Source organism: Colobus angolensis, unplaced genomic scaffold (genome assembly GCF_000951035.1).
Source record: "Colobus angolensis palliatus isolate OR3802 unplaced genomic scaffold, Cang.pa_1.0 Scaffold35, whole genome shotgun sequence".
Classification (NCBI taxonomy): Eukaryota; Metazoa; Chordata; class Mammalia; order Primates; family Cercopithecidae; genus Colobus; species Colobus angolensis.
Genome location: NW_012116821.1, coordinates 11,647,533 through 11,665,607, shown reverse-complemented (window position 1 = coordinate 11,665,607; position 18,075 = coordinate 11,647,533). Strand labels below are relative to the sequence as shown.

The following is an 18,075-nucleotide window of genomic DNA, read 5'->3' as shown; positions in this document are numbered from 1 at the left end:
TTTTGAGACAGAGTCACGCTCTGTCGCTCAGGCTGGTGTGCAGTGGCACGATCTCAGCTCACTGCAAGCTCCGCCTCCCGGGTTCTCATCATTCTCCTGCCTCAGCCTCCTGAGTAGCTGGGACTACAGGTGTGTGCCATCACGCCCGGCTAATTTTTTGTATTTTTAGTAGAGATGGAGTTTCACCATGTTAGCCAGGATGGTCTCAATCTTCTGACCTCGTGATCCGCCTGACTCGGCCTCCCAAAGTGCTGGGATTACAGGCATGAGCCACTGCGCCCAGCCTGTTATCTCTACTTCTAAAATAAATAACGCTCCACTAAATAATGACAATTTGGTTAAAACTTTGGGACTTCAACAATCTCTTCAGCAATATCCCATATCACCTCCATGTGATTCAAAAATATATAAACTTATTTTTCCAAAGAAAGTGATATGGCAAAATGGCCAATACTACTTTATATAAAATATAAGTCTAATAATAGGACAAAATGTTAACACTGACTTTATCTTTGGGATGCAGAAGTGAAAGGATTGCTTGAGGCCAAGAGTTCAAGACCAGCCTGGGCATCAAAGCAGGACCCCACCTCTACAAAAAAATACAAAATATACTAGCCAACGGCAGTGACACACACTTACAGTCCCAGCTACTTGGAAGGATGATGCTGGATGATTTCTTGAGCCCAAGAGTTTGAGGTTGCAGTGAGCTATGATCATGCCACCACACTGCAGCCTGGGTGACAGTGAGACCCTGTCTCTAAAAAAAGGTTTTACTGGCCAGGCACAGTGGCTTACGCCTGTAATCCCAGCACTTTGGGAGGCCGGCGGGTGGATCACCTGAGGTCAGGAGTTCAAGACCAGCCTGGCCAACACGGTGAAACCCGGTCTCTACTAAAAATACAAAAGTTTTTTTTTTTTTTTAACCATGATTATCTCAGAACGCAAGGAATATAGGAAGTGCTCATTCCCTCTGTTACCTTTTTTCTTCCTTTCTGACTAGCTATCTAATTCTACAATGAACATATTAAAAGTACTTAAAAGAACATAATGACTCCAATAATGAACACATAACACACCCCAGCAGAGATGCTCCTAAGAAGTCTCTTAAAAGTCAGTAACAAAGGCTAGGGGAATAAACTTCAAAATAAATGAAAGTTATAAACTTAAAAAGAAGAGAGAAATACAGTGAGCCATAACTAATCTTAATATTGCTAAAAACTTTATCTCAAATCATTCTACAGCTTCTTAATCCCTATAAAGAAGTAACACACGCCAGGTGTGGTGGCTCACACCTATAATCCCAGCAGTTTGGGAGGCCAAGACAGGTGAATCACTTGAGGCCAGAAGTAAGAAACTAGCCTGGCCAACATGGTGAAACCCCATCTCTACTAAAAATACAAAAATTATCTGGGCATGGTGGCGCACACCTGTAATCCCAGATACTTGGGTGGCTGAGGCACAAGAATCACTTGAACCACGAGGTGGAGACTGCAGTGAGCAGAAATTACACCGCCGCACTCCAGCCTGAGTGACAGAGCGAGACTCTGTCTCAAAAAAAAGTAACTTGCAGAAACACTTGTACTACACTTTGCCAAACTCTCACATTCAGTATCATTTTCTAAAACGTACTTTTAAAACATCAGATGAAATTGATAGCACTTACTGCTGTAAGGCCTTCATTGTTACAAATGTTGACATCAGCACTATATTCTAATAATTTACTCATACATTTCTTCTGCCTGAAAAGAAAAAAGAGTCATAGATAACTGGTACTAAAAAAAACATGCAAATGATAAATAATTTACTGAAATATTAACTATAATCAGTAACAGCTGAGAACATCATAACATCTTTATCTGTAATATCAAGTGATATCTGCAATATTTAAATAAACACTACTTGAGGCAAAATACAAAACTGCTTCTATGATTCAAAGATTACAGGAGAAAACAATGACACAGTCAGGTTTTCATATCATTGGGACAAATCATCATTCAAACTGTAGAGAAATTTCTAGTATTGACTAAGTTCATGAAACAGTAATATTCATCAGAAATATAACAAAATACAAGTCTAATTGAAGGGGAATGCATAGAGAAAAATGATGTCTCAACATTGTATCCTACATTCTTGTCAGCAAAATATTTAAAAGGTAACACTAAGATGTTATAAAATCATACTCAGAATATCGATGAAATGCACGTCTATGCATCCCTCTACTCACTGGGGGATGAGGAGGGGGATGCAGAGACTCTTCATTTTTTTTCAGTTATTTGTACTGTGGTAAAATACATATAAAATTTGCCATCATAACTTTTTTTTTGAGACAGAGTCTTGCTCTGTCACCAGGTTGAAGTGCAGTGGCGGATCTTGGCTCACCCGCAACCTCCTTCTCCCGGGTTCAAGTGATTCTTCTGCCCCAGCCTTCCGAATAGCTGGGATTTCAGCCATGCGCCACCATGCCCAGCTAATTTTGTACTTTTAGTAGAAACGGGGTTTCACCATGCTGGCCAGGATGGTCTTGATCTCTTGACCTCGTGATCCGCTCGCCTCGGCCTCCCAAAATGCAGGGATTACAGACATGAGCCACTGTGACCGGCCCATCATAAACATTTTTTTTTTTTTTGAGACAGAGTTTCGCTTTGTGTTGCCCAGGCTGGAGTGCAGTGATGCCATCTCGGCTCACTGCAACCTCCGCCTCCCGAGTTCAAGCAATTCTCCTGTCTCAGTTTCCTGAGTAGCTGGGATTACAGGTGCCTGCCACCAAGCCTGACTAATTTTTGTATCTTTTAGTAAACCCGGGGTTTCACTATGTTGGCCAAGCTGGTCTCGAACTCCTGACATCAGGTGATCCACCCCCCCTCAGCCTCCCAAAGTGCGGATTACAGGCATGAGCCACTGCACCCAGCCTTCATCACAACCTCTTTTTTTTTTTTTTTTGAGACAGAGTTTCGCTTTTGTTGCCCAGGCTAGAGTGCAATGGCACAATTTCAGCTCACTGCAACCTCTGCCTCCTGGATTCAAGCAATTCTCCTGCCTTAGCCTCCTGAGTAGCTGGGATTATAGGTACCCGCCACCACGCCCAGCTAATTTTTCATATTTTTAGTAGAGACTGGGTTTCACCATGCTGGCCAGGCTGGTCTTGAACTCCTGACCTCAGACGATCCGCCTGCCTCGGCCTCCCAAAGTGCTGGGATTACAGGCGTGAGCCACCACGCCTGGCCCCTATCAAAACCATTTTTTAAATGTATAGTTCACTGGTAAATAGTCCAGTGAGTAAACAGTAATATATACACTATAGTGTGTATATATAATACATATGTATTGTATACATATTATATAATAAGTATAGTAGTAACATAATAATGAGGTTGGTGCAAAAGTAATGGTGGTTTTTGCCATTACTTTGAATGGCAGAGTATACAGTATATATGAATATATTACTATTTATCCAACTAGATCATAAACATCTTCATACCATGGATTGTATCATATTTCTTTAATCAACTCAGTACTAAGGATAGCCAGGCTCATAGTAGCTCTCAATAAAACTGATTATTAATATTCAATCTTATAAATCAATAGCTAAAATTCTCATTGACTGAATAAAACTTTTAAGAAAACAGAACTCGCCTGGCGCGGTGGCTCAAGCCTGTAATCCCAGCACTTTGGGAGGCCGAGACGGGCGGATCACGAGGTCAGGAGATCGAGACCACCCTGGCTAACACGGTGAAACCCCGTCTCTACTAAAAATACAAAAAACTAGCCGGGCGAGGTGGCGGGCGCCTGTAGTCCCAGCTACTCGGGGGGCTGAGGCCGGAGAATGGCGTAAAAACCCCGGGGGCGGAGCTTGCAGTGAGCTGAGATCCGGCCACTGCACTCCAGCCCAGGCGACAGAGCTGGACTCCGTCTCAAAAAAAAAAGAAAACAGAACTGACAAGTTACTTTTCTTGATTTTTGTACTTGTAATGAAGTTAAATGTCACTTAAAATTAGTATTATAATCAAAGAAACTGAAGAAAATAAAGCTCTGGCTAAACTTTTAAGATCAAACATTTACAAAGTTCCTTTATCTAACACACTATTAGGAAAACCTTAAGAAATAAATATTCAATAATCATGAGACCACAGACCAGATAGTCCCATTAAAATAAATGCATTGTTTAAACGTGTGTTCGTGTGCCTATACCCATATGGGTAGATTTCTAAAACCTTTCAGAAGCCTATTATGGACCATTGGCCTAAGCCAATAATGCCAAAATAAATAATTAGGTAGGAATGGGCCGGGGAAATAGGCCCAAAAAAGTGTTTATTGTAGGAGTTGTTGAAGAAAAGCAATAATCTATAATGCTTTTCCTCCCAAAAATGAATTGCAAAAGGTACAGGGAATATAGGAGAGAAATATATCCTATCTTTCTTATTGAACAATCATTATTACTATTTTCCAGAATCTGAATAAGTCAAATCAATCCAATAAATAAGTGGCTATTTTGCTAACAGAACTAAAATATTATGTAACAAATGGGCCCTACCCTTTATGAGCTCATAATCACCCAAAAAATAAAGAAAAAGTCTTCTTTCAAATCTGACTAAAACACAACCTAAGAATACACACTATTTCAAAGCCTCTCCTTTTAACATTCTCACATAAGCATGAGCAATGCTGAATCCCCCTGTACAAAGAAGCAACTATATTCCTGCTCAGATACTGCACCAATTATAGGGAGCTTATGGCAACCAAAATTACACAGGGACCAGTCACCCAAGTGCTCTGTGGAAGCTTAATGGGGCTTCTTTTGGAAAAGAGGACAATCCAATACAGCACTAACAGCAAAGAGAAAAATGCTAAAGCAGGTCAAGAGAAATACAGCAGCCATCTGATGATAGCTGAGGAAACAAAACAAAAAGCTGGCCCCAAAACGCAGATGGACCAACAAAATGGGAAGAACTCTACTACGACTTCTACTTCAGTATGGATGAATGTGAACTCATAAAGAAATTATAGTAAAGAGCTATTTCTGAAAACATCAGCTACTACAGGAAGTACTCGTCACTTAGCAAACATTGAGCACCTCTAAGTTGTACAAGGCTTCCACTCAATAAATAATAAAAACCAAAATATTTAAGTATTGAAAGTCAAGAGTCATCTTTATAGAAACAGAAAGGCATCCAAATTAAAGAGAGGGTCATCAATTCTTTTTATTCCTTTTCTTCTTGCTGAATGGCTATGTGAATCATTTAATATCTGCCATATTCCTTCACCTTTAAAATGTAATGGCTTCAATCACTGTTGACAGAGTGATCAAAACTATATTTTCTCTGTGCCACTTTGTTTCTGAAAAACAGTACATGAAAATTCTTTTCAGCAGACCAAGAACATCCTGTCTTTCAAGTCTAAGACCTATTTCTTGCTCCTCACACTGAAGTCTTAAGACTCAGTCGCCTACTGAAATGACAGCAGAGTTTTTATCCCTGCTCTGCACTAATCTCTCCTTTCATTAATACGGTTGTTGAAACACAGTACTAAGATATTTTTCTACATGTAACCTTTTCAAGACCTTTATCAATACCCTATCAACACTTGGGATAACGTACCTAGACCTGAGATCAATTCAGCAAGGGAATGAATGATTTACTCTATGACCTTGGGTGTGACACACTACAAGATACCTAACATGGCTAATTATAAAAACAACTGTTTAATCAGCACATTGTTACCTATGAGAACAGTGGACAATTAAACTAGCTCACATGCTAAATCAGGAAATACGGCAGATCAGAAAGGGTCAACAGACTATGCCTTTCCCCTGTCCAACCTAGGCATCACTATAGCTGTCTTTTTTGTTCTATTTTAATCTTTATATGCAAAAATTTGGCTTCAGATTGATGTAATGGACAATTTTAGCTCCCATATCCATCTTATTAGGCAGTCAACTCAAATATCTAGAAGCACAGTTAAGAATAGGAAACAAAAATATCTTCAAGAGTAATTAAAAAAGGAAAAAACAGACACCATATATTTGTACACCGTGTCCACAGAGAAGTTTTTTTGAGTTTTTTGTTGTTGTTGTTTTGAGACAGAGTTTCCCTCTGTTGTCCAGGCTGGAATGCAATGGCATAATCTCCACTCACTGCAACCTAGCTCTCCCGGGCACTTAAGCGATTCTCATGCCTCAGCCTCCAGGCTCAAGCAATTTTCATGCCTCAGCCTCCTAAGTAGCTAAGATTACAGGCATGCGCCACCAAGCCTGGCTAATTTTGTATTTTTTAGTAGAGACAGGGTTTCACCACTGTCTCAACTCAAAAGTTGGTCAGACTGGTCTCAAACTCCTGACCTCAGATGATCTGCCCACCCTGGCCTCCCAAAAGGCTGGGATTACAGGCCTGGACTCCATAAAGAAGTTTTACAGTGTTTGAAAGGGTTTAGGCTGGATGCAGTGGCTCACGCCTGTAATCCCAGCACTTTGGGAGGCCGAAGTGGGCGGATCACCTGAGGTCAGGAGATCGAGACCATCCTGGCAATATGGTGAAACCCCATCTCTACTAAAAATACAAAAATTAGCTGGGTGTTGTGGCGCGTGCCTGTAATGCCAGCTACTCAGGAGACTGAGGCAGGAGAATCGCTTGAACCTAGGAGACAGAGGTTGCAGTGAGCCGAGATTGCACCACTGCACTCCAGCCTGGCGACAGAGTGAGACTCCATCTCAAAAAAAAAAAAAAAAAGTAAGTTTATAAAATATAAGTTCTTCAAGTCCTGAATCAAAAACTACTTATTTTCGTTTTAAACATAATTCCAATCATTTTTGTCTGATTTCTCAGACCAAACAAAAACTAATGTTAGCACTAAAAGGAGTAAACTACCCTAGTATCTAGGAAGATTACTCTGGTACAGCTTATTCACAAATAATTACAAATAAACTGTGTACAATATATTAAGTCTGTGTACAATTCCATTAATAAAATTAACTAAACAAGCAATTTGCAAAATGAGCCACAGAGTTAGGAGTGGCAAAAGATTAGCAGAAAAAAAGCACACTAAAATAGAGGTGAAAATTATGCTTTTCAGAAAATACAATGTCACTATAATACAAGTAATAATGAACTTCCACATATATTTCCAAGAAGAAAATCAGTGAGCAATCTAATGAATTACTAAATATGATAGCTATTTTAAAACTGAATATAATGACCCAAGATCCACTATCAAGAAGAACAGTATCATCAATAAGATCTTTGAGAGACAAAAAAAATTATAGAAAATAAAAAATACACATCATTATTGCAGTTTTTCCCAAGGTAAATATTGGGGGTGCAGGATGAATCATTAAACCAAGGCAAAGTGCCTTGAATAACTGATAATACAACTTAAACCACTTAAGAAAACTAAATAGTTACCCATTTCTTGCTGCCAGATGAAGGGGTGTACAGCCTGAAATATCTTGATAGTTAGGATTTGCTCCTTTCTTTAACAGCAAAACCAAACATTCCACCGATCCACAACTAAAACAATATTAAAAGACAGTTCAGATACATTCAACATACAACCATACTTAATGTACTTTAATTAAAAAACAAAATATTCTATTAAACACAATTTTCTTTTGGTTTTTCAGACAGAGTCTCACTCTGTCGCCCATGCTGAAGTGCAGTGGCGCCATCACAGTTCACTGCAGCCTTGACCTCCTGGGCTCAAGCAATCCTCCCACCTCAGCCTCCCAAGTAACTGGGACTTACAAGCTTGAGCCACCACAATTTGGTAATTTTTTTTTTTTTTTCCTTAGAGAAGAGGCCTCATTATGTTGCCCAAGCTAATTTCAAACTCCTGAACTCAAGCAATCCTCCTACCTCGGCCTCCCAAAGTGCTGGGTTCACCGGTGTGAGCCACCATGCCCGGCCTTAAACACATTTTTTTTTCTTTCTTGAGACAGAGTCTCCCTCTGTTGCCCAGGCTGGAGTGCAGTAGCTCGATCTCGGCTCACTGCAAGCTCCACCTCCCAGGTTCACACCATTTTCCTGCCTCAGCCTCCCGAGTAGCTGGGACTACAGGCTCCTGCCACCATGCCTAGCTAAATTTTTTTGTATTTTTAATAGAGACGGGGTTTCACTGTGTTAGCCAGGATGGTCTTGATCCCCTGACCTCAAGATCCACCCGCCTCGGCCTCTCAAAGTGCTGAGATTACAGGCGTGAGCCACCGCGCCCGGCCATTTTTTTTTTTTCTTTTTTTTTTTTATGCGACAGAGTCTTGCTGTGTTACCCAGGCTGGAGAGCAGTGGCACGATCTTGGCTCACTGCAACCTCAGCCTCCAGGGTTCAAGCAATTCTCTTGCCTCAGCCTCCCAAGTAGCTGGGATGACAGGTGCATGTCAGCACACCTGGCTATTTTTTGTATTTTTAGTAGAGATGGGGTTTCACCACGTTGGCCAGGCTGGTCTCGAACTCCTGACCTAAAGTGATCTACCCACCTCGGCCTCCCAAAAGTGTGGGATTACAGGTGTGAGCCCCTGTGCATGGCCTTTTAAACACATTATTTTTACCTGTAATTTGTTTTAACTTCTGACACAAATAGTAAACATTCTCTACTTTCAAGATGGGTCCATTCTACTATGAAAATTATAAAGTATTTGAGAAATTCAAATACTTCAAAGAAACCATATGGTACTTTCAACTTTCTGGTCTTTCATAAGCCAAATTATTCATGAACAATTAATTTCAACACACCTACCTAAATCCTGAAAAGAGGATAGGTACCAATTAGTTAACTGATTGATTACATACTAGAAGACTGTAGATAAAAATCGTTCTCCCACCTATGTAAAAAATATAAAGCCAATTACTTCATCTGCAGACACATATAAAATATCATATTGCTGGGATAAAAAGAAAATTTTGGTGAACTGCACCATTAAGTATATCCAGGAAAGACAATCTCCATGTCTAACCTACTCTGATCTGGTATAAAACAAGCTAAGGCAAAGATTTACATACAATCCCAAAGTTAACAGTTTAGAGAGAGAACAGATAGCACACCACGCCCACAAATAGGATAAACAACACTCAGCTGTCTGTTCTCATCTCTCCCCACAAATATTATGTGACAACGCTGTTCAAAGCTTACTGATCCTTGCTCTAGATCAGAGTTTAACTCAAAATATCTTTAGTCTTACTTTGCTGCAATGTGAAGCAAGCTTCTTTTCACACGTCCGAACGCATAATTGACATCAAATTTTGAATTTGATAGTAGTTCAGAAACAGACCTATGCAAAAATAAAAAAGAGGAATCAATGTGTAAAAAAAGTTTTTAAAAACATAATAGATCAAGTTAATAGCTCTTTAGCTACTCTGTTTGCTTGTTTGTTTTTTGAGACAGAGTCTTGCTCTGTCACCAGGCTGGAGTACAGTGGCGAGATCTTGGCTCACTGCAACCTCCACCTCCCTGGTTCAATCAATTCTCCTGCCTCAGCTTCCCGAGTAGCCGGGACTACCAGCAGGTGCCACTACGCCTGGCTAATTTTTGTATTTTTAGTAGAGAAGGGGTTTCACCAAGTTGGCCAGGATGGTCTCTATCTCTTGAACTCGTGATCCGCCCGCCTCGGCCTCCCAAAGTGCTGGGATTACAGGCATGAGCCACCCCGCCCGGCCTAGCTACTCTTACTAGATTCTTCAGGTTCTGTCCCACACCCACCACAAAATACTGCACTATTCTCTTAGTATGTTAGCCAGCACAGTATCATCCAAAAACCAAACGCCTTGGCCAATAAGCTGGTGCTGAAGGTTTCCTCATCTGCCACTTGGATAGTCCTATGTTACCTGCTCTTAGGATACACAACAGAGTAAGTTGGCTTTAGCTTTCCTTAGATTCTTGAGAAACAAAGGGTGTAGGCCTGGCTGCTCCCCTTGCCAAAAGTTGAGCCTAGCTATATTAATTCTGACCAAATAAAGAAAATGAGACAAAAAACATTTTTTAATTATACCAGGTAGGAAATTAAAAAAAAAATTTTTAACTTGTTTCAAAATAGTTTATCTTTACATTGTTATTATATCAAAAAATCCAGTAGCTAGCCATGTCAGAGCTGACTGGTGTAAGTCTAAAGACCCCCTCACAAAGCCAAACAATTGTATTTCATATATAGCCCTGTAAAAGAGTGTCAACACTACATCAATAAAAGGAACATAAAAGTAAGTAGCACATAAGGGAACTAAGTTGTCCCTCAGCCATAATCTTTTGCTATAAAGATCAGCAGTGACCTCCAAAAGAAATCATCACAACGTATTTTTCCATGTCAGTGACCAACCAAATACTTAATATCTCAATATTCATTAAGAAAATCTCTCACCATAAAATTTTACAGCTCATATAGATCTTGGAAAATCTTATTCCTTATTTCACACACACAAAATTATAACAGAAAAGTTAAATAACTTGCCCCAGGATAACATCTATGCCCAAACTCTGTGTGTGTGTGTGTGTGTGTGTGCGCGCGCGCACGTGCACGAGCATGCACGCGTGGGCATGCAGTACACATTTAGAACAATGTATGCTTCTTAAAAAGCAAAAATTTTTGAAACAAGCACTCACCTGTGTTGATCAGCCATAACCATTGGCATTAATGTATAAACAGCAGTTTCATTATCTGAGTAAAAAAACCAGAAAGAGTTCATTTATCCCCTACTTTGTCCAAGGGGTGATACTTAAGATTAATTTAGAATTTTCCTAACTCTATACAAAAAGCAAAAAGGAGAGGAAGGAGGAGGAAAGAATAATGCAGAATATTAAAGGTATTTCAGAATTTATGATAGTGCAGAATCTTTCATCCCCCCCACTGTTTATCCCTTTTACATCATCACAGAAGAGCTTAGCTTCTGAGGAAAATTAAAGACTGATTCTTCAGAAGGTTTGGTCCCATTATCCACCAAAAAACAATTCTCTAAGTTTAGTATGGTAGCCTGTGCATCATCATCCAAAAACCTTTCTGTAGCTTTAACAATTGAAATTTATTTTACTTCCAAAGAGGTATTTACAGGCATCATGTTTTATCATACTTACATGTACTTTGGGGGAAATTTAAATATATATGAATATTGGATATATATGCTAAAATAATTATAAAACCTTAAATATACACAATACTGGCTTCTTGTCAGTATTATTACAAAAGAAATTAGTTTAGAAGCTTTTATGAAAGAGCACGGAAGTCTTTATTGTACTTATCACTTTACTCACAACATTTTTATTCATATGTGCTATGGTTTGAATGCATCTGCCAAAAGTTCATCTGTTGGAAATGTGGTTGCTATTACGGCAGTGTGAAGAGGTGAGGCTTTGGTGAGCCAATTGAGCCATGAGGGCTCTTCTTTCATGAATAGATTAATTCTGTTTAATCCAGGAGTGGGTTATAGTGAAGTTCAGTCCCCTTCCCTCTAGCCCTTCCTCTCTCACCCTTCTGCCTTCCACCATGGGATGACTCTTACTTGATGCTGGTGCCACGCTGTTGGACTTCCCAGCTTCCAGAACTGTGAGAAATATATTTGTTTTCTTTACAAATTATCCAGTCTGTGGTATTGTTATATCAGCAGAAAACAGACTAAGAGAGACCCTTTACACAACAAATTCACAAAAACATGACCCAAAAGAAAAGGTTAAAAATCAACATCTATGATGCCATATTATACTTACATACATTTTAGCTAGTGTTTTGAATTGATTTTTATGTATTACTAAGGGTCATTTCTCAATTCAATGTATTTTGGAGGTTTCGGTTTTTAATAAATTATTTACAAAGACGAAACCCTGACAACCCCCACTCAGTCATTTAAAAGTTAATGCTGATGCTCAGTTAATAGGTTAAAGTTTAAGGAGAAACAGGATATTTACATAGTATCGAGTACCTCTTAAAAATATTGACTAATTACAAAGGAAAAAGAAAATTTATAGTGAAGAACCCAGCAGATACTCTTAATCAACTGACAAAGGGTAACATCACCAAAAATAATACGTATTCCATATCATATAGTTCCTGATACGAGCCGCTGAGGACACATCACTTTTGTAGTACAGCAATCCTCCCTTATCCACAGCGGCTGTATTACAAGACCCGGAGTCAATGCCTAAAACCGTGGATAGTAACAAACCCTATGAATATGATTTTTTTCCTTACATGATAAAGTTTAATTTATAAAGTGGGCACAGTAAGAGATTAACAACAATAAATAATAAAATAGGACAATTATAACACTATAGATTGTAATAAAAGTTATGTGAATGTGGTCTCTCCCCCTCTCTCTCAAAATACTGTGCTGTGCCTCCCGCAACTGAAACCTCGGAAAGCAACGCTGCAGGTAAGGGTGGACTACCGTTCTTGCCAAAAATGCATAACTTCAATCTAATCATGAGAAAATGGCAGATAAGCCCAAATTAAAGGGAATTCCACAAAACACCTGATCGGTCCTCTTTAAAAGTCTCAAGACCATTAAATACAAAGAAAAACTAAAGTACTATCACAGTTTAGAGGACACTAAAGAAACATAACTAAAGGCAATGTGGTATCCTGAATTGGATCCTTAAATGACATTAGTGGGAAAGCTGGTGAAATTTTAATAAACTCTGTAGTATAGTTAATAGTATATACAAATGTTAATTTCTTATTTTGACAACTGTACTATGGTTGTACAAGATGTTAACCTTAGGGAAAGGTGAGTGAAAGTTACATGGGAGGAACTCTGTGCTATTCATACAAGTTTTCTGTAAGTTTAAAATTACTTTAAAAAACACTTTTTTTAAAAGGAGGAACTGTCATAGATTAAGAGCCTTAAGAGACACATCAACCATATGTAATATGTAGCCCTTATCTGGATAGTGATTAAAAAAAAAAAACAACTGTAAAAGGACATTTTTGAGACAATTTTTGAGACGAGGACAAACTGTATATGGATTTGGTATTTTATTTCAAGGTAATACAAAATTACTGTTAATTGTATTGGCTCTAGTAATGGTATTATAATTGTGTTTGAAAAACATAATTCATATGTTTAGAAATATAAACTGAGCTCTTTATAGGGGCAATGGAAAAAAGTTATCAATATTCCTTCACATATTTGTTCATTATTTTACTGTGAGTGTATACATGAAAAGCAATTTAGTCCTTCTCAACATTCACAAGTTCAGTACGCAGATGCAACAACTTTTTCACTATAAAAGTAAAATACTAAATCTTATTAATAACTAACATTTAAGAACCATTATCTTAAAGACACTTTTCTAAACACTTTGCATGTATCATTGCTTTTCTCCTCACAACCACCCTATGAAGTAGGTACAATTATCTTCATTTTACAAATGAGAAAACTGAAGTACTAGTTAAGTAACAAGCTGTGTAACAGTGGCATTAAATGGCTGACTCCAGAGCCTCTACAAATAATATGTCCTGGCCGGGCGCAGTGGCTCACGCCTCTAATCCCAGCACTTTGGGAGGCCGAGGTGGGCGGATCATGAGGTCAGGAGATCAAGACCATCCTGGCTAACACAGTGAAACCCCATCTCTACTAAAACTACAAAAATTAGCCAGGCACGGTGGCGGGCACCTGTAGTCCCAGCTACTCAGAAGGCTGAGCCAGAAAAATGGCGTGAACCCAGGAGGCAGAGCTTGCAATGAGCCAAGATCGTGCCACTGCACTCCAGCCTGAGCAACAGAGTGAGACTCCGTCTCAGAAAAAAATAAATAAATAAAAAGATAATATATCCTACAATGCACCCAGTATACACCACATAACCAGAAGGTCCACAATAGAATACTATTCTTTTTTTTTTTTTGAGATGGAGTCTTGCTCTGTCTCCAGGCTGGAGTGCAGTGACGCAATCTCAGCTCACTGCAACCTCCACCTCCTGGGTTCAAGGGATTCTCCTGCCTCAGCCTCCCAAGTAGCTGGAATTACAGGCTCATGCCACTACACCCAGCTAATTTTTATTTTTATTTTTTATTTTCGTATTTTTAGTAGAGACAGCGTTTCACCATGTTGGCCAGGATTGTCTTGATCTCTTGACCTCATGATCTACCCATCTAGGCCTCCCAAAGTGCTGGGATTACAGGCGTGAGCCACTGCGCCTGGCCAGAATACTATTCTTAATATGTAAAATAGACTCTGTTTTATCATCTTATATTTATTTTTTTAAATGCTGACTGCAACCCACTAATAGAAACTACCAATGAGTCACCACCAGGAGTTGAAAATACTACACTAAGCCTCCCTTGGCATGACAACATTCTTTATCGTTCATATAATAACACATGTCCCAATAAAAATCTGAATTTCTAAACCATGATAATTTCCATTAAGTCACTCCATAATAAAGTCATAAAAAACACTGTTATTTGTGGGTTTAAACTTAAATCAAGATAAATTTTAAATCAAGATAGTGCATAATTTTAAGTGAGCATTAGTGAGCATAATAAGGTTCACAATGGTTGTATTTGTAAGGTTTTTATTTTTTAGATAAAAATTAGATTTACATCTTAAGTCACATCTAACCCAAAGAAAAAAATAGGTCACATACATTAACAGGTAAGTATGAAGAAATAAATCTAACTACAACTGTGGTGCTAGAAGACTATCCAAGAAATACTATACTAAGAAAGGACAGAATAAAATTCGTTGCCAGATATTTCCTTCTCTATTCTTGAAGGCACCTTTAGGACTAGGTATATAATTAAAGTCTCCAGGGTGACAAGAAAACTTTAATCTCTCACTTTATTAGACATGTTTGCCATTTTTATCATTACAGTTTCAAAACCCAACTGTTACCAAAAAAAAAAAAAGGTGCTCAGAGCAATTAATTATATACAATTTCTCTTCAAACCATCACATGGGAGTAATTTTTTTAAACACAATTATCCTAACCACATATGCTAAAATGGGCTCAAATTGTATTATTTTATTAAACAAACTGCATTCACTATATAGTAGTTTAAACTTTACATACACTAACAACATACACCTTCCTTTTATTTATTTATTTTTATTTTATTTTATTTATTTATTTATTTTTTGAGGCTCAGTTTCACTCTTGATGTCCAGGCTGGAGTGCAGTCGCGCGATCTCGGCTCACTGCAACCTCCACCTCCCAGGTTCAAGCAATTCTCCTGCCTCAGCCTCCCGAGTAGCTGGGATTATAGTCACCCGCCACCACGTCCAGCTAATTTTTTATATTTTTAGTAGAGCCAAGGTTTCACCATGTTAGCCAGCTGTTCTCACACTCCGGACCTCAGGTGATCCACCCACCTTGGCCTCCCAAAGTGCTAGGATTACAGGCATGAGCCACTGCACCCGGCCTCCACCTTTTAAACACTACTAAGAATCCATATCCCTAAAGTAATTTCTTACTCTTCACCTCTTTTTCTCTCAAGAATATTCCTGTGTTAGGCCTGCCTAGAGTGACTCGACTACCTGCACTCCATTACTTAGGGTAATACTCAGGTTTTTATCAAGGAAACATAGTATCCAACTCAGTTTATCAAACATCTATAGTTTCAACCTTTGCAACAAAGTTAATTTTAGAGTACAAGCTGACTAAAAAGTTTACAAGCTTAATAGTTTGCTGCAATTAGATGCTTATTGATTATTGAATTCTAACAAAACAAAACAAAACTGATTATTTTTTAAATTTAGAGACATCTCAGTTTCTTTTCCATTCAGTCCTTAAAATGTAAGCACAAAAATGTAAGCACAAATGTGGATTTGTATCAGTAGGAATGATATATATATATCATATATATATATATTCCTACATGTATGATATACTTGCAAGAGCCAAGCTCTGAGAATTCAAATACTCATCAGAACTTAGAGACAAAGATAAATTAAATTCAAGTAACAAAATGAACAAATTCATTATAATCAAAGAAAAGCAAATGCAAACAAGATGCCATTTTTGCCTATATGTGGGAAAGTTTTACTTTTACTTATCAAACTCTAGTTTCTGGGCACTCTCAGACTGCTGGTGGAACTTTCCAAGAAGTAAGTTGAGAAACTGATACGTTGAGCTTTAGAAATGTATTGTAGACATTCTTCTTGAGAGAATTAATCCTAAGGAAGTATTTAGAGGCAGACTATGTCTTCAATATAAAGCTGTTTCTCATAAAATCAGTTTAAAAACAGTATTTAGATTCAACATTTGTTACGCACATCTTATGAAATTCCGAAGTCATTAAGCATATTGAAGTATATTAAAAAAAAAAAATTGGGGGTCAGTCACCGAGGCTCACGCCTGTAATCCCAGCACTTTGGGAGGCCGAGGCGGGCTGATCACGAGGTCAGCAGATTAAGACCGTCCTAGCCAACACGGTGAAACTCCGCCTCTACTAAAAATACAAAAAATTAGCCGGGCGTGGTGATGGGCGCCTGTAGTCCCAGCTACTCGGAAGGCTGAGGCGGGAGAATAGTGTGAACCCAGGAGGCGGAGCTTGCAGTGAGTCGAGATTGGGCCACTGCACTCCAGCCTGGGCAACACAGCGAGATTCTGTCTCAAACATTTGGGATGTTTTCTAAACACAAAATAAAAGGCTATATGCAATATGATGTTAACTTGTTAGGGAGAGAAAGAGAAAGAAGTAACAATGGTAACACTGCTCATAACTGGGTGGTGGAATGACATTTCTTTTTCTATTTTTATTTTCCAAATTTTCTACAATGAAACTACGTTACTTTTAAAACCAAGTAACATTATCAAAGTCTTCTAAATCACATTTACGTAAAAAATATCGAGATTCAAACAATATAAATTATACATGTAGTCTTCATCAACCTATACCAATAATTTGACTACGAAAAATAAGTAAGAGTAGCACTGAAGAAATGGATTCAAATGTGGAATTTGGAAAGGAAATAAAGAAAAAGTTGAAGCTTGAATCTAGTTGTCAAAATCTGAATTCTAAATAGAAACTAGAGACCATTTTCTCAAGAAGATTATCCCCAGGCCAGGTGCGGTGGCTCACATCTGTAATCCCAACACTTTGCGGGGGGAGCAGGGTGCGGATCGCTTGAGCCTAGGAGTTCAAGACCAGCCAGGGGAACACAGTGAGACCTCATCTCTATAAAAGAAAGAAAATTATCGCCAAAGTACCCAATCCCACATTTCTTTCATGACCGTCTGCCAAGGTCCCCTTCCCTATCCTACAAACCACCCAGCAGCAATTCAAAGAGAGTTTTGAAAAAATAAGATAAACTACTACAATTAAGAAAAAAGCTATTCACCAGCTATAACCTCCTCCCAACCCTTCTCTCACTTGGGCATAAAGAGCCAAAAGTTTCTTAGAAGCAGCACTGCTATCTCCCATCACCACTAAAACGTCTGAATTCCTGACGCTGCAAACAAAACTGCTTATTTTCTCTCGTCATTAGTAGAGTTTTACCTGTTCTGAAGGAACCCTGGAACGCTGAACTAAAAGTCCTGAACTTCAGGGACCATGCCTTATCCCTATTTGCAGATGCGTCCTAGTTCCCAGCTAGCCCACTGAATACTAGTCTGATGAATAAATGAAGAACGAAGTCAGGCATGCATACTAAAGAAAAATGTATTGTGTTTACACACACAGTACTTTTAAAATTATCTGTTTGATGGTTGACAACCCTTTGTCTTCCTGTTATCAAAACAAGGCTGTGCCCCACATTTTAAAAAATAACAAAAATAAAAGCCCGCCTGGCCCCCCTGATGCAGCTTAAACATTATCTTTGGATCATCTCTATCCCCGGAGACAGTGAAATGACTCGCAATTATGATGTTTTCTGACTCCGGGTCTCGGGCCTCCGGCTGGTATTCCTGCCTCCAAGACCCCTAATCGACAGACGTTGAGAGACCTTTGTCTCGCTCCTCCCAGCAGCGGAACCCCACCAACCCAGTTTCCTCCCGCAAACTCCCACCTGCCGGGGTGGGAGCGGCGGGCCAGGGGAGTCCAGGGCCCGGGGCCGCCTCTCAGCTCTGGAAAGTAAAAGTGGGCGTTTTCTCAGCTTTCGGTTAGTTTTTCCACCCGACCTTGACGCGTCCGGAGTTCCTGCTCCCCCCCGGCCGCCCCCCGCGCCGCGGCC

General features: G+C 39.1%; 1 protein-coding gene across 1 annotated transcript in view; it reads right to left on the bottom strand.

The window, feature by feature from the left end:
* The window catches only part of HACE1 (HECT domain and ankyrin repeat containing E3 ubiquitin protein ligase 1), a 122,237-nt gene extending 104,268 nt beyond the window's left edge, over positions 1-17,969 (bottom strand). Inside the window, exons 1-6 of the mRNA XM_011952877.1 lie at positions 17,911-17,969; positions 16,941-17,081; positions 10,577-10,631; positions 9,165-9,254; positions 7,395-7,499; positions 1,664-1,739 (exon numbers count right to left, since the gene is read on the bottom strand). Of these exons, the coding sequence (XP_011808267.1) occupies positions 1,664-1,739; positions 7,395-7,499; positions 9,165-9,254; positions 10,577-10,605 (300 nt within the window). The 5' untranslated portion in view covers positions 10,606-10,631; positions 16,941-17,081; positions 17,911-17,969. The remainder of the gene's footprint in view (positions 1-1,663; positions 1,740-7,394; positions 7,500-9,164; positions 9,255-10,576; positions 10,632-16,940; positions 17,082-17,910) is intronic.
* Between the last annotated feature and the right edge of the window lie 106 nt (positions 17,970-18,075).